Genomic DNA, 22,165 nt, shown 5'->3' with positions numbered 1-22,165 from the left:
GTTTCGCACGGCTAGGATTTTTCCATCTTTGTTCCTACAGACATTTCAAGTTGTTGCTGTGCGGACATTTTCTGATGGGATTAGAGAATTTAAAATGGAAACAGAATCTATGTGAAGTGGACTTTACATCAGTGTCAAATTTGGTTCTATAATATAATTTGGTTATCATCATATTCCGATCTATAGTGAGGCAAGTAAAATTGGCTATCTGACTGCAAAAAAGGCGAACTTTATTCCAATCAAAATGCCTTATGAACCATATGTATCCAAATTATAAGCTGCTTATTAAAAAGAGCATGTTTTTCTAGATCTAATAGATAAGTGTGTTAACAACTAGTTTGAGGCTTTATAAGCATTAAAGATGCCATGTAGAAGAACATTTTATTTCACTCCGGTTAGAGTGTGTCAACACGCATCTTAAGTAGGCTGATTTAAGCATTATACTTGTGGTTGGCGCAATGATAAACCCATCTGTCAGGTACACAAAAACTAGCTCTTTTAAATAGTTTATAATTTGGCTGTGGATAATTTATGTTACGCTTTAATGAGATTAAAGCTCACCTTTACAGTAAAATAATTTCTTTTACTTGCCTCACTTTGAGCAAGATTATGATAATCAAGTTACCATATCTAACCAAATTCGACTTTGACTTGAAGTTCCTTTTTTTTATAAATATACAGCAGTAATTTAAAGTATCTGTAAGAATAAAGACAGAAAATTCTCTGGCGTGCAAAACTTTATGCATACCACCGTAGGAATTTTGGTTTCCAATTTATTTAGGAGTCAATCTCGAATCCGGCTGTTGCCAATAAATGTGCACTCAAAACGCTGCTTGTTTTCAGCTGTTTGTGTTTTACTACTTACAGATGAATAAAAAAGGGGGAAAATTTGTTAAAATTGTCGGAGTGTTAAAAGTGAATATATCTATTTTTACCATGACAAATAGGATAGTCAGATAATGAGAGATTTTTTGTGCTTGCCCCTATCATCTGTTATATAATTTGAAGTGAATTTATTAGCCCTAGATTTTTTCATAGATCTGTTGTGGATTAGTACAAGTTTACAATGTTATATAGACTTGAAAGCTTTGCTTCTATTTTAAAATCATCTTCCTTTTACTTTCTTATATTTGCTAGGGAATATTTTTTTCGATCAGATGTCACTTGTGCATTTTCAAGTTTATCAAAATCTGTATGGCCTGTTCGTTTGACTGAAATTGAAATCATTAATACAGCATCTTCGCTAATGTAACTAATGAGAATGGCATTTTTCCTTGCCTTTTCTATTGGAATCATTTGATAGACTTGCGGGTGCTCATCATCTGCCATAACTGATGACCCTCACATAGTTAGGCAAATGAGAAACATAATATAATCTCTTTTTACCCAAAATTTTGTTACCTATCATATTAACACATTGCTAGAATTGTAAAATTGTGTCAGACATCATTTCTTTTTGTTTAATTTTGTCAACAGATTTAGGGCTACTATTTCTTGCTTTGACAACTAACTTATTTTAATTTTGGTGTAAACCATCTATCAATATACTTGAGCAATATTGTGTCAAAACTTACTGGTTGGTGCCTTTATTTCGGCTTGTTTCCTTCATTTTTTGCTGGGAATTTGTGATGTGGCCATCCAAAAAATCCACTTTTACAGGCTGCGTTTTCTTGTTTCTGGATGATAAATATTCATAGTTTCTCTAGTTCTTTTTGACATTTTAAATTCATCACATCTCAGTAGCCTTTTATGAGTCTGAGTTGGGTCATTTGTCAAAGTTGTTTTGGTTTTTGGTTGTGCTCGTCATTAATTTTTACAGAACAGATACTTAAGCAAACTGTTTGATTTTAAAGCTAATATGTAGGGGCAGATGTGATACTGTATAAAGTTTCATAGTTTTAACAATATTGTCAATGTCATTGGAGTATTATTATGTCACCTTATTTTAAAAGATTTTTAAGGATAGCTTGTAATCTGTTATTACATATCTAGACAGCAGAGACTAATCTAGATCATGCTAAGCATTGTAAACTGCTCTCTGAAGAATTATCGTAGCTTATTATATCTTCACAACAAAATAATAGACAAGTTAGCTAAATAAGCTAAAATGCTAAAACAAGAAAAAATGGATCAAATACAGAAATTCAAGCGCTTGTGTGTTAATCTGCATGTGTATGTTGCAGCCTTTAGGATGAAATATGGTGATTAGCCTCTCAGAAACCCTAAGACAAACATTTTAAATGTTTAATATTAATTCTTGAAAGGCCAGCACAATAAGTAAAGGGAAAATGTTTTTTGCTATTTTTGGTGTGCTGTAAAGCTTGTACGGTGAAATGTTTCAGATGTCAAAGTAGTCACATATTTGAGAAAATGTTTCTATGAGAAGACATTGTATTTTGTTTATTCGTTTTAATGTCTAAGATGGTAACTACTTCAAATAATTATGTATAGGATTAAAATGCAAACATTACATAAAACTATGCAAAAAAATAAATTTACAAACCTAAATTATATGTAAAAATTAAATCAAGGAAGTAAAAATGAATAATAAGGTTTTTACTAGGAGTAGAGGCTCAGCAATGCCTAGGCTCAGTGGTAGAAATATGCAGCTTGAATTACACCAACTTACATGAGATATAATATTAATTAATTTGTATTTTCTCATTGTTTTTCTTTTTTGTTTTCCATTCAACGTTTATAGGCTTCTAAATACAGAATTGAAAATTTTAGTGATTTGTGGAAATTACCGAATAGTTTTAAATATACATTTGCTTTTATTCTACATTGTATGTCGGAGAATTCGTATGTTAAGGTAATGGTAAGGTTTCGCTGCAGTTTATAGACCAGAAATAAAGTTGTAAAGGTGTTGATGCTTTTTACTGATGGTACAGTCTTGTTGTATCATTACATTTCAGATAAGAGCAATCACCAAAAACGTGTATGTTTTTTACTTTCTCGATCCATTTACATTGAATGCATTATTTTTGGTTGTGAACTTCCTTGATGATAAACATGTATATATCTATATTTTGCCATTATTAATTTCTGTAGGCTATTACTATTACTAAAATACTTCAAGGTTTTTAAGCAGTACCAAAGTGCATGACTTTACTGCAATTATTTGCGGATAACCAAATAATAATATTTGTGTAAGCTAATTTATGTAGCGAGTAGTAGACCTAATAACATGATCATCAGAGCATTGTTTTTAAAACCTCAATAAAAAAATAATTCTTATGATAGCACTCTGATATGTCCGAAGCAAGTTCTAGTTCACAAATTACTAAAACATATTGTTATATCTGTATATGTGTGGATATAAGTCTAGACTATTAAGGCTACAGTTTGGCACATAAAAAGCAAAAATCACAAAATTGTTAGATTTTCTGCTGTAAAATCTGTAAAGAAGTTGCTGAAGAGTATATTTAAAATCATTTATGCTCGAGCTAATAACATTTATGGAAAATAAAACAGAAGCATTTGTTGAAATACTGGAGAATAAGGTGCTTAATGTATGGCTCCAAAACACAATTGTTACAAAACACCAAATTGTTATTGTTGACAAAGTTGTTGACAGAGTTTGCACATATCTTATTAAAATATCAAAATATGCCCCACTTTTTTAATTCACCAACCTACTTACATTGCGCATGACCAATGCACAATGTATGGGTATGCGGACCAGGAGTATAGCCTTTGGTTTGCATTTGCATTTTTCGCTCCAAACCAGTCAACTGCTAGCCGCTTGATCTATTTTCAGTTATCTCTAAACACCTGAAACTTTCGTCATTGTTTAGGTAATAAACTTCAAAACATTTGTAGCAGTTAGTAAGTATTGGCTCAAGACAAGTTTCCTTTGAAAACTCTTGCCTATACCTTGATTAATTCTGACTGAAGCAGTTCAGGGACAAGAGAATAATGTTGCTGGAAGCATATGAAGCAGTAATTATACATTTACCATTACCTTATACCTTCATACTATGAAATGTACCAACCCAGATTGTAGGCTGCTGTTTAGCTCAGTGTTTAGCTGATCATTTGCAAACATATCCTGATTGAAGCTGCATCTAAAGTTGGCATCTCAAAGTTTCACCGATTAATCAATTATTTGAAAACGAACACGCATAAAAATTGACTGAGCATTAATCCTGAGAGATTAGGGGTGGTCGAAAGGGTTGCATAAGAAGCTTCCACCCTTATTGCAGGCTGAAGGGATGTCAGTGGTGTGGAAGATAGTGTGTACAGATGGCAAGAAAGATGCAGTACCTTTGAGTGTTGGCAAGACAGTCATAGGACGAGGCCATTTACTTCAGGTGCGTTCTTGTGTACATGTGTAGTACATTTACTTCTAGTGCATCTTTGTTCTGTTGATGAGCTCACTTAATAAGTTTTCTGGTCCTTGAGTAGGATTCAAACCTGTCATATCTTCTTTTTTTTCTCACTTTTTTTACCGAGCGAGCTACATGTGCGCTTCAGTTTGATGGATGGTTAGTTGCATCGATGTCTTTTTAATCACAAATGAAAACTAGAAATTACTTAATGTAAAGTTGACTTTTCAAGTACCACTTGCAGTTTTTTAAAAACCAAATTACAAATTAGTGGTATAATTTTCATGGTTATCATTGTTTGGTTGTAAATAATATTTGGAATAACAATCAAATAGAAACAAAAACTTTCTCTTCTAACATTGAGGTGCATTAAGTGTGACATTCAGCAATATTGCCACAAAAGATTAAATATCAATAAAAGGAAATCTATTCTAAATCTAATAGCCCACGGTTCAAGGCTGTCAGAAGGCTTTTTGTTTTAGAGTTTCTCTGCAAACATGAGGCAGCAACCATGTTGTATAAATGATTTTTATTTTGCTAAATAATGTCACATTTTTAAAAAATGTATGAACGTTTACAATTTTAAGCATGCTGAATTTATTGATATCGTATTTATATTATCAAAAGTATATATAATATTAATAATTTTTTTTGTTCTACAGTGGAACCTCAGTTCTCAAACATAATCTGTTCCAGAAGGTTGTTCGAAAACCGAGTTGGTCGAGAACTGAAGCGTTCGAGAACCGAGGTTTCACTGTATTTATATTTTGTTCTTTTCTAAACATTCCTCCAATTTTTGAGATTAACTACATTTTGATGCAAACTTAGTAACTCCCAGCACATCTTAAGCCAGCATGGTAGTGGTATTTAAAGGCTTAAGGCTGGTTCACGCTGCATCACGTGTCGGGGTTGCTCTCTCGGCGATTATTCGTAAACCATGTGCACCTTAAAGCGATGACATCGGCGAGGGAATGCAGATACCAGGAAACATTGCAGCTGTCCAACTTTTCTGATATTATTTCACCAAGCATCCATGACAGTCTGTGCAGTGTGCACCACTTTGGTGATGGTGATCAGCTGTCGGGAATTGCCTAATCTATTTTTCTCTTCATAATGGTTGCTGAGGGAATAGTATTTCATCATTTCAGCGACGGCTTTATGTAATGAGAACACCATGTCGCGGACTATTTGCCAATGTAAACGTTGGTGGGTTTATGATAGTGTGACCAATGTTATCACATACGATCACCGATTTATTGTGGTATTAATGCCAACTTTCTGCGAAACTGTGCCTTTATCGAAACCGTTTGCTTGCCCTAGTATTTTATTACAAGCCGGTATATAACAAACACCTCTTCAGTTTTCATCATCTAGTTTAGACATATAGCTCTTATATATTATTTATATTTCTTTTGTGTGAAACATTCAGAACTACCGAAGTAGAGGTTTTTTTGCAGATCAGGGAACTGAAGGTATCTCGGCACCATGCAGAGGTGCAAGTTACAGAGTCAGGAGAGCTTGTCCTCAAAGCTGTAAGTGTTGTCGAATAAAACCGTTTTCTGACCTAATTATTTATAATTTTGTAACAATTTTGTAGCTAATTGTTTTACATGTATGGTATTCTCATGAAATAACCAGTTTTAGGTATGGCTTGCCTCATTGATGGTCCCGGAAATGTTGACTAAATATTTATGTTGAAACTTTTGAGCCTGAGACCTAAACTCACTTTGCTCTTCTGTATCTTAAGGATGGTTTTTCTAACTTTGAGTTTGGTTTAGTTCTGGTCAAGCAATCATTCAGTGTCAAAAACTCAACTAGGTGAAGACACCTGGGTACTAGTTGTGTGCGATTTCTTTTCATATAAAAGTGAAAAACTTTTTACGTCGGTCTATGCTTTTTAGTTTCTATCTTTTCTGGCATAGCCTCAGATATACTTATGCTGTTCTCACGTCACATATTTAACTTTAGTTTACAAATTATTTAACATTAATGGAGTTGTTGTGTTTGTGCGTTTTTATGAAAAGTTACTTGCCCTTGATTTTTTGTTTAATTTACTGCTATGTATTGACATTGAAAACTTTGTGTCATTTCTGTGAAATTAGGAATTGTGTACACTTAATTTATATTGGCTGTTGTGTCTTTATACATTCCGAAAGGTGCATAGAAGGAGGTCTTCACATGGATTGATCAGAAGTTACATGTATGTGTTTTTTGATGCGTTTTATTTATGTTAGGAGTTGCTTCCCTCTGTCACCACATTGGAAGATGTGTGCTATTATTGACACTGGCAGTCGAGTAGATTCTACTCCACTACAATATGTATGTTTATTGAAGACATAAGCCTCATGTAACGACGCAAGTTAGGATTTCTGAAATCACCTTGCAGAAATAGTCATTGTTTAGTTTTTTTAATATCTCGTAGTAGTTGCCTTTCTAGACGTCTATTATGCTTTCATTGCAGATGCATCCTGGACTGCCATGTTTTTACAAAAAAGGAAATGAGGAATCTCGAACAGAATTGCTCCGTGGAGCAACAGTTTCATTGGAAGAAGACGACGTATTTTCTCTCCACTCTAATCCCGAATGTGAATTCAGAGTATTGAAAACCTCCGCTGACAAACCTGTAGATGCTGCCAAGGATGATAAGCATGTAGGTTGAGAATGCTTGTCATGATTAGTTGAGCTTTAACCCATGGAAGACGTACAAACAACCTAGTCTGTGTTTAAACTTCGAACCTCCTCTTAGCACTTTGAATCCTAGTCTTGTACATGTATAGACAAGCAAGTCCCCTGATCTTAGACCATATTAACAACTTTCCTCTGACAGTAAAAGCACTTAGAATAGCACAATTCCTTTTGAACTGAATATTATATTGAAGCTGTAGAAAAGGATTATAGAAACAGAAATCAAATACAGTGGATAGTTCACATTTTATGCTCTCTCAAAAAAATGATATTTTAGAAGTAAACATAATTATTGCTGTACACCGAATCTGATAGATGATATACGTGTTTATGAATAGAAAAACCAGTTATTTTAGTGTAAGGCACTTGTTGCGGATGAGAAGAAGCTTTCTAGTCTTGTCTAATACTGAGCCTTCATTACCCAGAGCTTCTCTCAGTGTGTCATCAGAAACTAATATCCTGTTGGTAGCCGTTTTTCTTTCCTTGGGCGGTGTGGAATGCCCTCAATATTTTGGGGATATTTCAATAATTAGTAGTCCAACCTGCATAAAACTTTTTAATTATACTGAAAATTTCTCAAGCGCATAGCAGCCAAAATTTCATAATCCTCTTAAACCAGAAGGGAGGAAAACAAAGCAAAACTGCCACCGATTTTCTCGGGCATAAGATCAAAAGAGAAAACAACTCCCGAATTATCTCGGACTTGGGCTTCAACGTTTTAATCCCTTGTCAATTTCAGTTTTTGCTGCTCTCTGTCTACCAGTTCTATTAATTTATGGACTATTTGGGGGTTTTACTATTTCAATTCTGTTTGCATTTCGTAGCCTGAGTTACTGTAAACTGCTGACTCTATGTAGTTCTACTATTCATTCATTCTTACAAAGTTGGACAGCATTCTACTTTGATCCCTCATGTCTCTCTGATCTGCTTGCTGCCGTAGTAATAGCTGCCTCAACTGTTGTGTAGCAGGTTTCGAATAGTTACATTGTTTTAGAATTCAGAAGATGGAGGAGAAGAAGAAGACAATGCTGGGAGTGAAGGTAAGGCAATATGACACGGAGGTGAGATGGCATGAAGCCAATATGGTTTCTAATAGCATAGACTCGATAGAGGTTCACCGTGCTTAGTGCTCATATAACTTTTATAGTTGGTATGTATATCTCACTTTTTACTAGGGTGACTACATACCTTGTCTATTCTATCTATCAGCAGGTGTGTAATGCATGTATTGAGTTTCTGTAGGTAGTCTTGTGTGAATATAGAAAGCAGGGTTGGCTCAGTTTAAACCAGCCGAAAAAAAATGATTTTTGTGGTTTTGTCATTATTTTTTGTAAAAAAACATAGTATTTTAAGCTTTTAGTGGTTCCTGTGTGATAGAAATGCAAGTCTATGTAATTATCATCTGTGGAAGTTAATTTAGCACATAGTAGTAAGGTGGTTGTAGAGCTCAAGTTGCAACTACATGAAATCCTAACACAACAATGAATTAGTGAATTTCATTTTCAATGGCTTTCATCAAGTGATATGATGATCCCTTTACTGATGAAATATGAGAACCGTGTGAAATATACTAATCCTATCATCGGCTCGAATAATGAATGAAAACTTTCTAAAGTCTGGCCGGTGAGAGAGGATTGCTTATAAATAGAACTTAAAACAATAAAATCCTTTTGGGCAAAAGCTTCAAGTTTGCAAACTAATATTTCATTTATTGGGTACAAGCCAAAGTAGTTGTATTGTTAAAATTCAGTTTATCAAGTTTTTGTGTTTTGAAAAATTGAAGTTGTGCCTTGAATCTCCAACATGCCTAGCAAACAGGATCCCATAAACCAGTTTTTCGCTCGAACTGCAGAAAACAAAGGTTTTAAGGCAAAATGTAATAAGTGTGCTGTTGTAATGCAAGGTCAGGCAATAGGCTTGAAGTACACATAGCAAAATGTCAAGCTGCTCTGCATTACCACACAATTAATCACTGGGATTGCAATTCCTATTTACGCATAGAGCTGTATGTAATATATTCACTTTATGTGATAAGATTTTTGCTCTGTATTTCTTCATTCATGTTTGATTAAAGGTTCATTCTGAAATTTCCATTTTTTTTCTCTTTTCTCTCATAACAACTCCCACAATACCATCTTTAACAGATAAATTCCACATATGTATGTTCAATACTCAATCATGCAGCTATAGTAAGTGATGTTAATTAGACTTGAAATTGCAAAAACCTTCGTCGAATTATATAAACCATAAAAACTGGTTTAAACCAAAAAACTAGTTTAAACCAAAAAACCTGGTTTATTCAGTTTTTTTCACAAAAGCCATGGTTTTTTTCAACCCTGATAGAGAGAGATTTGGTACGGTTGGTCTAACGACGGTTGGTGTCAAATCCAACTGGTCATAGACCAATTTATTCAAAGACATTTAGTCTAAAACTAATTGATCCAATAAACCATTTAGTCTAATGATGATTGGTCTAAAATTGGCTAATGGAGGTTAGACTAAAATTTATGTAAAGACTAGGATAAAAATGCGAGAACTTGAATCAGAGACTTCTGTTTAGTACACGCAAGTTAAAATAGCAAAAAATTTTATTGGATTAGATGTAAATTCGGGTAACGTTTGTGTACACAAAAACTTTAAATGTACAAAAAAGGAGTTGAAAATTTATAAATAAAACCTAGTCTTTTGAACTCTTTTTGTGCGCAATGTAAATGGATAGCTATTTGCACCAAGCTCCTTCTTTCCCCCTTTGGATAGCACAGTTTCTCCACACAGGAGTCTAGATTTTTGCACCAACTATTCCTAATGATAATTAAATAAATATTTGGACCAGTAAGGCCAATCGTCGTTAGATCAATTGTCCAGAACCACCCATAAAGTGGGTGCATGCACAGTGCGCACATGTTCAGCTTATGGATGTTTAACATTTACATATTTGGTGTATTGATGTCTGGTATGTGCATGCCTTGCGTAGCTTGTGTATGTTTTGGTTAATTGCTTGTCTAGCACATGCATTTCTAGTGTATGCGTGTCTAGTGTATGTGTGTCTAGTTTATACGTGTCTAGTGTATGCATGTCTAGTGTATGTGTGTCTAGTGTATACCTGTCTGGTGTGCGCGTGTTTAGTGTATACGTGTCTAGTGTATGCGTGTCTAGTGTGTGCGTGTCTAAGTGTATGTGTGTCTAGTGTATGCGTGTCTAATGTATACATGTCTAGTGTACGCGTGCCTGTGTACGCATGTCTAGTGTACGCGTGTCTAGTGTACGCGTGTCTAGCATATACTGGTGTAGTGTATGTGTGTCTAGTGTATGAATGTCTAGTGTATGAATGTCTGGTGTGCGCGTGTCTAGTGTATGCGTGTCTAGTGTACACGTGTCTAGTGTATGTGTATTTAACATATGCATGTCTAGTGTATGCGTGTCTAGTGTAAACACAGCTTTCCTATGCTCATTCAGTGTATCTGCTGCAGAGGAAGTGTCCAATGAAGAGGATGGAAGTGACTGGAGTGGTTCAAAGAAATCCTCACCCAAGAAGCCAGCCAAGAGGAAACCACCAGTACGAAAGGCTGTGTCAGAAGAGGACAGTGAAAGTGAAGAGAAGCCAAAGGCTCGGACAGGCCGAACCAAAAAGAAACCTGTGAAAAAGACAAAATCATCGAGCGCTCGTCGGCCACCACCCAAAAAGCGAAAGCCAGCATCAAGCGAAGAGGAAATCTCTCAAGAAAGTGAAGCTAGTGATTCTGACTCTGGTGGGAGACGAAGTCGACGGCAACCAGCCAGGATGCCGCAGAGACTGCCAGCGCGTAGAGCCGCCAAACCGGTCTCCTATAGTATGTCACACTCATTGTATTTTAGTTATCTTACTTCTACCTTTAGTTAACTATCGATCTTGAGCAGTCGTAAAACTTGATTATTATTGGGGAACCTTAGCGACAGGTTAAGTGGTCACTTTTTGCATCTGGCGTTTTGAGCACAACTGACTTCTTGTTGTAGATACTGAGGTAACTAAAGAGATTGGATTTATCACAGTGCATCATAGTAACCAAAATAATAATAATAATAACATAAAAAAATAACATAAGAATAATTAATAATTATTATTAATAACATAATAAAATACAAACTAACAGAATAATAACATATCTACATTTTATGTCTATTTAGTAATCATTTGAGGAGAGCAACGGAGAAGAACAAACACATAAAATGGTTAAAACAGACTAAAATGTATCGGAGTCTGTTCTTCCATTTGGTTTCATCATCTTCAATCCTCGATTTACTCGCATGTCTGTGTGTTAGTGTACTGTTAGATAGCTGCCGAGTCCGATACGAGATCAACCACACTTTTGTCTCTGATTAGGAACTTGATTTTGTCAATATGCAGCTAAATAAGTGCTAATGTTTTGGCTTTTGAACACTCCCAAAACTTAATACTCCGTAGTATTAAATAATTTTTCAGGTTTTCTTGCATGAAGTATGGCGGCCTGCCCACCTATTCAACGTAGTATGAGATCAGAGATATACCTTTGTAATATTTTTGTTTCACTCGCAGACGAGGACCTTATGTTGGAAGGAATGTCTCCTAGTGAGCCAGAGGAAGAGAGTGACCACGGATTGCCAAGAATAGGCCGGCAGAAGAAACCAGACAGTGACTCCGATTTTAAGGTTGACGAGGATTCTGGGAGTGACTGGGATGAAGGCCGCAGCAAGCGGTCACGCCGAGGGGCACCCCCTCCTAAAATAACTCCATCCCGCAGCAAAGGTCGAAGAAGGAAGAACTCAGACACGTCAGATGAGGAGCCAGAGTATATTCCACAGGCTACGAGACGGAGACGAATGGCTGCACCCAAGAAACGCAGCAAGTGCAAATTTGGAGGAGAGTGTTACAGGTGAGCCTTTCAATACAGAGAGGTGAGCTATGTGTTTCATCTAACGGGCCAGGCAGTAGTTTACTGGTGTATGTTGATAAAGCAGAGCTTCATTCACGGCCCAGCCATGTAACGCATGAGCAAATTGTTTACTTGTTGTTTGCTTCGAGTTGTTTCTTCTGCTATGGAAATGACCTAGAATGCGTAGCAAAAACCACAGAATACATGAAAATGTGTTATAAATCTTAAATCTAAATGCGCATATAAATCTCAGAGTTTGTGTGTCGTCTGTGATTCGGTCTGTCCAGCTTTAGCTATTACTATCTAGCAATGAAAAATCTGTATTGCGAAACTTTCCTTTCACCAGGCGAGAAGCTAACCAATTGAGCTACTCGATATGCATTGGATTCATTGGGCAGTATGAGTGTGTATTGAGGTTAAAATACGTATAGTGACTCTGCATTACATTACTGAGCAATGTCACTAAAGCTTGCTTTCACGATTCTTATTAATAAGTTTAGCAATACAGGTACTAGCTTGCTCAGATTAGCCATTGGCAATGTGCCAGGCTAATGGCAAGTGATAGGCAACTACATTACCTGCCACTGTTTATAAGCTGTTTTTTAATACCTGTGCAACACCAAGCATTCCACTAGTCTTTACTATATTAAGAGCCGTGTTCGTCCGTTGGTTTAAAGCCATTTTTAGAGGTCAGAAAAAAGATTGTATCATACAGGATTTGCACCCGCACCATTCTGCTTTGGAGCCTGGTGTGCTACCACCTGCACTAATCATTCGCCTTCTATGAGTGTTGAGTTATTGTGCACATACATATCACCTGTGCCTTAATAGTAGGTAGGTAGTCTATGTATGAATCTCTTCAAAGAAGGCAGGAGTTTATAAAGGAGCATGCGTTGTAACATCACTTAGTGCGCCTTGGTTATGCAGCTAAAAGTATGGACATCACAGTTACTGTATAAAAAGAGATGACATGAAGCCACCTCAAAATGTTCTTTTTATGGCGAAGTGTCATCGACCAACAGACAAGTATCGCAGCATTTTTAGCAAGATCAATCCTTTAAACGATCGACTGATTATCGGTCATAATTATAAAGTGTTCGATCATTGCTCTGTAAAACTGTAAAGGCTGACCAATTGAAGCACACAAATTGCATCATGTGGTAAATATTAAATCTATTCACGCTGTAAAGAATCGATAGATTACTATTTGTATAATAAATAAATGATGGCATAAATTGCATAAAATGAACATTAATGAAAAGACAATAATTATCATTGAGACATAAATGATGACCCTATTATTAGCTGTCAGGATTTCTAAGAGAGGAGTTACGATGGAGACATCTGTTAGAAACTAATGAAAATACTTGTAAATATTAAATTAATGTTTCTATTAGAAACATTGAATACATAAGTTTAATGTTTTTAATTAGAAACATTAATTATTGAACATTAATTGATTAGTGTTTCTAAAATACTAAATATTAAAACTACATGCTGTAATATCGGTTTTTCTTTAGTGGATTAGGCTGAGATCTACAATGCATTCTTGACACTTACAGTAATCTTGACATTAACAGAATTATACCAATTATCATTGGTTATGCTTTACTCCGTTTATCAACATTTTAGTGTAAAAGTTCATCCAATCGAAAAACCTTTGAATTTTAGAAACAATTATTGTGTTTGAAGTGGATAACGGGTCAACCCAAAGAGCAACTTGCGGACATATCAAAGCTATTGAACCAGTTACTTCATTCCTTTAACTTTAACCTCTAACCTCATTAACTATTAACAGTTGAAGTTAGTATTTAAATATGTCAAACCTTTCCAGAGTTTAAATCAGCCCCAATCATTTGCTGCCGCCAGGCAGCTCTACAAACGTCAACACTTGAGTCATAATCAATAAGAATAGTAATTTTAAATAGAAATGGCTTTCGTTCTTATAAGGGACATCTACAGTTTTAATAAGCTCATTGGAATGCTAGGGAAATACCCAACCTGTTCATCATCCCACAACCAAACACGAGCAAAGCGATTGTTTGGGAGATTTATGATAAATGCATATGTGCACACAACTCCCAAAAAATTATTCGTTAACAGCGTGACCAAACCCTTGTACCGAAATCTCTTCAACAAATTGAACCATTTTTGTGTAGAGTCGTTTAAGTATAATATTTATACCAAACACATATAAACCTATTTAAATATGTTACTAAGTCTTTGAAACGTTACCGCAACATCTTAAAACTAACCCATCTGATTGGATTATACATAAATAGACAGATTAATTCGGCCTAAATTGAAATAAAAACTTTACAAGCCTAATTTAATCCAAATTAAGACCGGCATATGAAACGCCGATAAAGCCGTGCGACAGAGTGTAGAAATATTAAGTCGCCAGCATTTCATGAGAAAAACGTGCACATTTCACCAGTCTATAGCATTGTTTAATTGCCGAAAGTTTCTGTAATTAACATAGACTGTTTGAGGCATAGACCAATTTACAGATACGAAAATGTGGTACACAGTTTATCAGCCTACGTTTTTTGTCCAATTACCGAAGGTTTTTTAAATTATGTAGAACATTAGCCAGATTTCTTTACATCTTATCTACAAGCTAAGGCCGAACTACAATGCCCCTTTATGACAAGAATATTTCTTTATTTCACTCCAGTTTGCAGAAAACTTCCAGACGCGTTATTGCTAATGCTTGCTTTTTGTTACATATCGCTGTCAAAACCATTCAACACAACCAACTTTCTAACACAACATTCAAACTGTGTATATTACACGGCAGCTTGCCATTTTACTTGTAATATTGCGTTTCTCCTATTGCAGGGAGAGATATAAACATATCATCTTTTCCTTTCATTATTGCTGTTTGTTGTACATAATAACACCCACACCCAGTACATTACAGCTACCATTGCAGTTATCCTATTGCGCTGCAGTGCCTTTTGGCCGCTAATATTGAATTTTTCAACTAGCAGTACCCTTTCTTTTTCCATTATCACTTTGTTCATGGGCTGTATGACAGGGAATTTCTAGTTTTTAAAATGTTATGTAGCAGTTCAGAGAACAAATAGTATGTACCCAACAAACAATTGTGCAGTACGAGATATTGATGTATGAAATTAAGAATTGTTTTTTTTCTGTTACGACTGTCAGTGAAAAGAGAGAAAACAACTCACTAAGTCATAGAATGTTTTAACAATTTCCCAGTAAATAAGTCACAATCTTTCTTCCCTATTTTGATATTAGTGATGAAAGAACAATCACGTGAAGTGAAACATACAGTCGCCTATCCAATTTTTGTCTCTAACAAAATGTCTCTATTGTTACTCCTCTCTTAGAAATCCTGACAGCCAATGATATGGTCATTTATGTCTCAATAATAATTATTATTTTATTTTTGTTATCATTTCATTCAGCAAATCGATTTTAATAATGGGAACTTTTAGCTCTTAGCAAATTTATTCTCAATTCAAGCGGAGTTTTTGGCATTTTATTCCATTACAAAACAGGCTCATGCCTCTTGAGGATTTTATAGTTTGCTTGTGAGAATACATAAAAAGTTCATATATTAACAGTTAGTCATGTCAAAATAAAACTGAAAATATGTTTTATCAGATGATAGATTATAGTTTCATCAGATGAAAATCAAACAATATGCTTGAAATTACTTTAAAGTTGTATTTTTATACTCAGTGTAAAACATGTATAAATGGATTAATTGTATTGTCTATTTGAAGTTTCAACTCTCTTTTTTTTCTGAGTCAATGTCTCTAATAGTTTGGGGCTCTTTTCAGCTCTTTGGTCCCTTTGTTGCATGCATTACTTTTCCATGATAAAAAGTTGTGCTTTCATGACTGTATATATACTAGAAATTGCCCTGTCATATAGCCCACGACCAAAGTGATAATGGAAAAAAGAAAGGGTACTGCTGGTTGTTGAAAAAGTAGTGACGAAGAGTCAGAATTCTACAAAAATAGAATTCTTTAGTTAGATGTTGTAGGCGAAGCCTACAACATCTAACTAAAGAAAAATCATTAAAGAAAAATCTACTAAAGAGAATTCTTTAGTAGATGTTGTAGGCGAAGCCTACGTTGTAGGCGTTTAACATGTTGTAGGCGTTTAACATGTTGTAGGCGAAGCCTACAACGGGGCATTGTAGGCTTCGCCTACAACATCTACTAATGAATTCTCTGAATCAGATGAGTTGTTGTTATTATTTTGAGTAGCGTGTTGTTGAACATTAGCATTTGATGTTGATGGTTGCTGTGAGGACCTTCTATTTCTCCTTCTCCGTAATAATTGGGAGACACGTGGACGGCCAGTGCGACGACGTGGTGTTCTGGGAGGTTGTATGTCCATGGTAGTTGTCAAGTTGTTTTGAAATTAAATTTAAAAGGTCAATTATGCAAAGCAAAAGGTTGTATAAAAATCAGACCTAATCTACTACTATCTCAAACCTATGTTTTACAACAATAAAATAAATATTAATTCAAGCTGTTGGCCTAACCTACTATACGTAATTTAACTAACAACAGCAATAATGAAATATGTTTATTATATCTCTGAAATGCAATATTAAAAGTAAAGTGGCAAGCTGCCGTGTAATATACACAGTTTGAAAGTCGCGTTGGAAAGTTAAAAGTTGGTTGTGTTAAATGTAGAATGGTTTTGACAGCGATATGTAACAGAAAGCAAGCATTAGCATTAACGCGTCTAGAAGTTTTCTGCAAACTGGAGTAAAATAAAGAAATATTCTTGTCACAAAGGGGCATTGTAGTTCGGCCCTAGCTTGTAGGTAAGATGTAAAGAAATCTGGCTAATGTTCTAGATAATTTAATTAAACCTTCGGTAATTGGACAAAAAACATAGGCTGATAAACTGTGTACCACATTTTCGTACCTGTAAATCGGCTTACGCCTCAAACGGTCTACGTTAATTAAAGAAACCTTCGGCAATTAGACAATGCAATCACATACTTCGATTTTGTAAATTCTAAGGATTGTTCTTATAATTAAATATTATAATGATTTTTTTATAAAATCAAATAATTAATTTGAATAATAAAATTGGGCAAAAAAGAAACAATCACTTTTTAGTACTTCTAAGTTAATTACACAAACCTTCGGCAATTGAACAATTCCATAGACTGGTGAAATGTGCACGTTTTTCTCGTGAAATTTGGACGACTTAATAGTTATACTATCTGTCGCACGGCCTTATTGGCGTTTTGTTGGCCGGTCTTAATTTTGATTAAAAGAGGTTTCTCAAGTTTCTATTTCGGTTTTAGGCCGAATTAATCTGTCTATTTATGTATCATCCGAGTAGATGGATTAGTTTTAGGATTTTGTAGTAACCTTTCAAAGACTTGGTAAAATATTTAAATAGGTTTATATGTGTTTTGTATTATTATTATACTTGAACGACTCTACACAAAAATGGTTCAATTTGTTGAAGAAATTTCGGTACAAGGGTTTGGTAACGGCGTTAACGGATCATTTTTCGGGAGTTGTGTGCCCATATGCATTTATCATAAATCTCCCAAACCAATCGCTTCGCTCGTGTTTGGTCGTGGGATTAACATTAAGATTCCTTTTATTCTCAATCAGATACAGGTGGGTGTTTAAGAGGCTGGTTCTTAGGAACCAGACGGAATTTTTACAACCAAATAATTTACTGACATGGCGGAATACATTGAGCATATGCATGTGAAGCTTTGATAAAATTGACCAAAAATGTGGAAAAGCGTAATGTTTCCACAGACTAACAGACAGACGCAATGACAAAGTGGGATTTATTGATGTAGATAATCTTATTAAAAGTAGTGATTTCTTGTCCGTTTATGCATTAACTGGCTGAATGCCCGGGGTAGACCGGGTAACAAAAGGTTTTTACATAGAAAATTTGTTTTTATTTAACATGTAACAACATTTACCATTCTAACTCGTAAACTTCATATCATAAGAAAAGTGTTTTTGTGCAGTTCAAATGAATTAAGAGAAAAAATAAACATTAAGTACATGGAATTGTGAGTATAAAAAAGTTTACTTTTTAAAACTTTTATAAAAAAGTTTAATTTTTTACTCTTGATACTGGTACAAACGTAAAAATGAAATATCGGACTGTCTTTGTCTGATACTTCGTCTAACCAAACGGAGAGAGGATGTAGAAGCTATTCCTACGCCGGATAATACATTTTTTCACATGAAAAATGTTTAGCTTTTACAGATTTACTGAAAATGGGAGTGTAACAGCACATTTGAAATGGAAACGGCACATTTGAAAATTCCAAATTAAAAAAAGAAGGTAAGGAGTAATGGTGAAAAATAAAGCATTTATAAGTTTCTAAAAAATAACGATAGTAAAAGGTAATATTAATTAATAATAAAAAGTGCATATTCGGCGTGTGCAAACATGATAAGGATATGAATATGATAATAATACTTATATGTAAGAGCGTTAGAAATGATAAGATTGGCTTAGTCTAGTAATTAGGCGCTTGTTTGTAGTCTTGCAATTTGAATGTCACGAGTTAAAATCAAATGTCAAGTGGATTTTGTTTGTCTAATTGAAGCAGATTGTTCATCCTTGGATTTTGATCGTTATAACTGGACACAGGAATGAAAACAAAAGACCATCAAAGCGACAAATAAACACTGAGGTTTATATATATAAACTAAGAATATCTATATTAATTATATATATGTATATATAATCTTATTTACAGTATCCAAATACAAAATTAATGCAAATATTGAGCTTCATTTGACCAAAATACTTGGATACAGTCTTTAATCCGGTTGTCCAAACGGAAGTTCTCGCCAAAAACAGATATTGAAATCTGCACGCGTTATTCAGATAACGCCATTGGTGTTGTTATTTCTGTTCTGCAGTGTTAGAAAATTATTTTTTTGTGTAGGAAGAACAAAGACCACAAGGAAGAATTTATTCATCCTGGGGATTCAGATTGGTCCGACTCGAGTCACGGTTAGTTTCTCACACCTGACTTATTGTGTCAATGTAATGCTGTCTTACACCTGTCTTCTCGTGTCAGTGTATTGCTTTCCTACATCCGTCTTTTCGCGTCAGTGTATTGCTTTTTACACCTGTCTACTCATGTCAGTGTAATGCTGTCCTACACTTGTCTTCTCATGTCAGTGTATTGCTTTCCTACATCTGTCTTCTCGTGTCAGTGTAGTGCTTTTTACACCTGCTTTCTTGTGTCAGTGTATTGCTTTCTTACACCTGTCTTCTCATGTCAGTATATTGCTTTCTTACACCTGTCTTCTCGTGTCAGTGTATTGCTTTCCTACACCTTTCTTATCATGTCAGTGTGTTGCTTTCTTACATCTGTTTTATGTGCCCGTCTCTTGCAATATATCTCTCTCTTACATATCTCAGCCGTGTAGTGTGTCTATAATATTGTGTGTTTACCCTATTCTTGTATCCATGGCATTCTATGTGTAAGTTCTCTTCTTTATTACTTTACGTTTATGTCTATGTCGCTGTTTATATTCTATGGAAGAAGACTTTGTTTATGTAGTTGTGTCTTTATATACTATAGATGAAGACTCTGTGTTTAGATGTGTCTATTTTCTGTTTCTATGTACCTGTCTGTCTATGTACTATAGAGTAGGATTGTGTGTCTATGTACTATATAGTAGGTATGTGTGTTTATGTTATTGTGTGTCTATGTACTATAGAGTAGGATTGTCTGTCTATGTACTATAGAGTAGGATTGTGTGTTTATGAACTATATAGTAGGTCTGTGTGTCTATGTTATTGTGTGTCTATGTACTATAGAGGAAGACTCAGGTGAACAAGAACAATCAGACAAAGGCTCAGGCAATGGCTCAGACAAAGGCTCAGACAATGGCTCAGACAAAGGCTCAGACAAAGGCTCAGACGATGGCAGTGAATGAAAGACAACCCCTTGTTCTTTGCAATTTACTCAAACAGGAAATCTACTGAGATTAGATATCATGTAAGTAATGTATATAGAAAGTGAGCTTGTTGTAGGTAGTCTATGTACATGATGCACATACCAACTAGCTCCTACACTAAGACAAAAACTTGACACGTCTACCGCCTCCGCTACATGCTCCAAGGCTAGTTATTATAGCTCCTGCATTTTATAGTCGGTTGTGCGAGTTTTTGTACTCTTCCCGCACAATTATGTTTTAAAAAGTCGGATAAATGCAAGCTAATATTGCATATTGTTACTGTTGACCGGTGGGTTTCACTACTGTTATAGCCTTTGCTCTATTGTCTTTTATTCCTCTATATTATGCATTTGTATGTAAGAGCATGATTTGTATGAAAAATCATGATTTCAACTTGTTGGCGTAGCAGTATGGTGGACAATTTCTCTTTATATAATCTCAGCTCTATTCTCATAGTCTGATGAGTTGTTAGTGTCTTTTCTTGTGCTTGCTGTATTTTTATCCATTAGTTGTATATAATACAAATCATACGGTTTCGTCAGTACTTGTGTTTCTTTTTTTTGTCTGCATGATTTATTGAGCAACAAAAATGGTTTTATTTTGCATCCAAGTTTTGTTTTAGTATTTCCTAGTACCCATAATGCAATAGTTGTTGTAAAGTTCTGGGAATACCATTATAAATGCTTATAGAACCCTTACATTCTTTTCTTACATATTTTTTAGTTGGGACGTAATTAACTGTGTGAAACTTTGCTATTTCAGACATGGGCCAATTTTTTAACATAATTTGAAAAGTATCGAACCTAGTATCGAGTACATTTTTGCTACAGGATTGACTATGTTTAACCACTGTAAATAGTAATATTAACATTTCTAAATTTTTACAAAATTTGAGATGACAAAAATTGAAAATTAGTTGTGAAATAGTCCTCTTCATTCTACTTACCCTAGAAACATAAGCTACATCACAGTCACCTTCTGAAGCATCAGATTTACTGCTACTTTCATTACTAAATGAGGACTCAGAGTCTCTATGAAATAAAATATTTACAGCATCTTCTGCACAAAGTCGAGACATACTTTCTTTGCGATTGGCAACCATCTTGTTGAAAAGAAAGTATTGCATCACCATTTTAATTTTCACGTAAGTTTTGAAATGAGGGTAATAATTGTTAGATGAAATGTCATTTTGATTGTTTTCAAAAAAATGAAATTATGGGTCTAATCCTAGTACAAGTCAAGCAATGCCACTTTTCCTAACGACACATTGAGTGGCTTCTAACGTGGCGTCCCATCGGGAATAAATGACACCTTGAGTAGCTTCTAACGTGGCAACCCATCGGCAATAAACGACACATTGAGTAGCCTTTAACGTGGCGCTTCTAACATGGCGTCCCATCGGGAATAAACGACACATTGAGTAGCTTTTAACGTGGCGCTTCTAACGTGGCGTCCCATCAGGAATAAACGACACATGAGTAGCTTCTAACATGGTGTCCCATCGGGGAATAACGACATACTGAGTAGCTTCTAACGTCGCGTCCCATCGGCAATAAATGACACATTGAGTAGCTTCTAACATGGCGTCTCATCGGGGAATAACGACATACTGAGTAGCTTCTAACGTCGCGTCCCATCGAGAATAAATGACACATTGAGTAGCTTCTAATGTGGCGTCCTATCGGGAATAAACGACACATTGAGTAGCTTCTAACGTGGCGTCCCATCGGGAATAAACGATCCCGTGTGTCACTAAAGTGGCGTTCCATAGCAAAAGAGTTAATAACCATTAAATGAAAGGCAATAATGTACTTTTTTAGCCAGGGTTAGTTAACCCTTCTGTAATACCTTCCTCGCTTGATCATCTGGGCTCTTCTATGGTTTTCCGCCTCTTTCTGTTTCACGAAATGCTGAATGTGTTCAAAATAATAGTTGGTAATAGCTCTATGGTGTCTTGGGTCATGCATCACATGTGAGAGTGACAGATAGCTATTCTTGGAGCAGGAATAATAAGGTAAGCTCCTAAAATTTACAGTAGATTTGTTTTACAAGTTGTCTTCCTGATTTGGTTTCAAATTTTTCCTAGTTTGCAAAATGCAGGGAGTTAAGTAAATATGACCAAATATGATTTTTGGGTCGCTTGTTTGCTTAATTTCATTTGAAAGTTTTTTTTTAGCATTTTAATGCATTCATTGGCAGATGTTCAATTGAAATTCACATGTTGGTTTATATTACAAAAATATTGTTTCAAGCAGTTAAAATTTATAGCATCAGATGCTGCTAAACACGATGATCATATTTTGCG

The 22,165-nt window shown here is 35.1% G+C and overlaps 1 protein-coding gene across 1 annotated transcript in view; it reads left to right on the top strand.

Annotated features, from left to right (window-relative positions):
* The first annotated feature begins 3,819 nt into the window (after nt 1–3,819).
* The window catches only part of LOC137400608 (uncharacterized), a 53,781-nt gene continuing 35,435 nt past the window's right edge, over nt 3,820–22,165 (top strand). Inside the window, exons 1-9 of the mRNA XM_068086938.1 lie at nt 3,820–3,942; nt 4,206–4,313; nt 5,786–5,860; nt 6,790–6,978; nt 8,008–8,053; nt 10,484–10,843; nt 11,566–11,902; nt 18,837–18,904; nt 19,721–19,831. Coding sequence (XP_067943039.1) covers nt 3,919–3,942; nt 4,206–4,313; nt 5,786–5,860; nt 6,790–6,978; nt 8,008–8,053; nt 10,484–10,843; nt 11,566–11,902; nt 18,837–18,904; nt 19,721–19,831 — 1,318 coding nt within the window. The 5' untranslated portion in view covers nt 3,820–3,918. The remainder of the gene's footprint in view (nt 3,943–4,205; nt 4,314–5,785; nt 5,861–6,789; nt 6,979–8,007; nt 8,054–10,483; nt 10,844–11,565; nt 11,903–18,836; nt 18,905–19,720; nt 19,832–22,165) is intronic.

The sequence above is a fragment of the Watersipora subatra genome, chromosome 7 (assembly GCF_963576615.1).
Source record: "Watersipora subatra chromosome 7, tzWatSuba1.1, whole genome shotgun sequence".
In the NCBI taxonomy this organism is placed as follows: domain Eukaryota; kingdom Metazoa; phylum Bryozoa; class Gymnolaemata; order Cheilostomatida; family Watersiporidae; genus Watersipora; species Watersipora subatra.
Note: the sequence above shows the minus strand (reverse complement) of the source record. Positions and strands in the feature narration are given on the sequence as shown.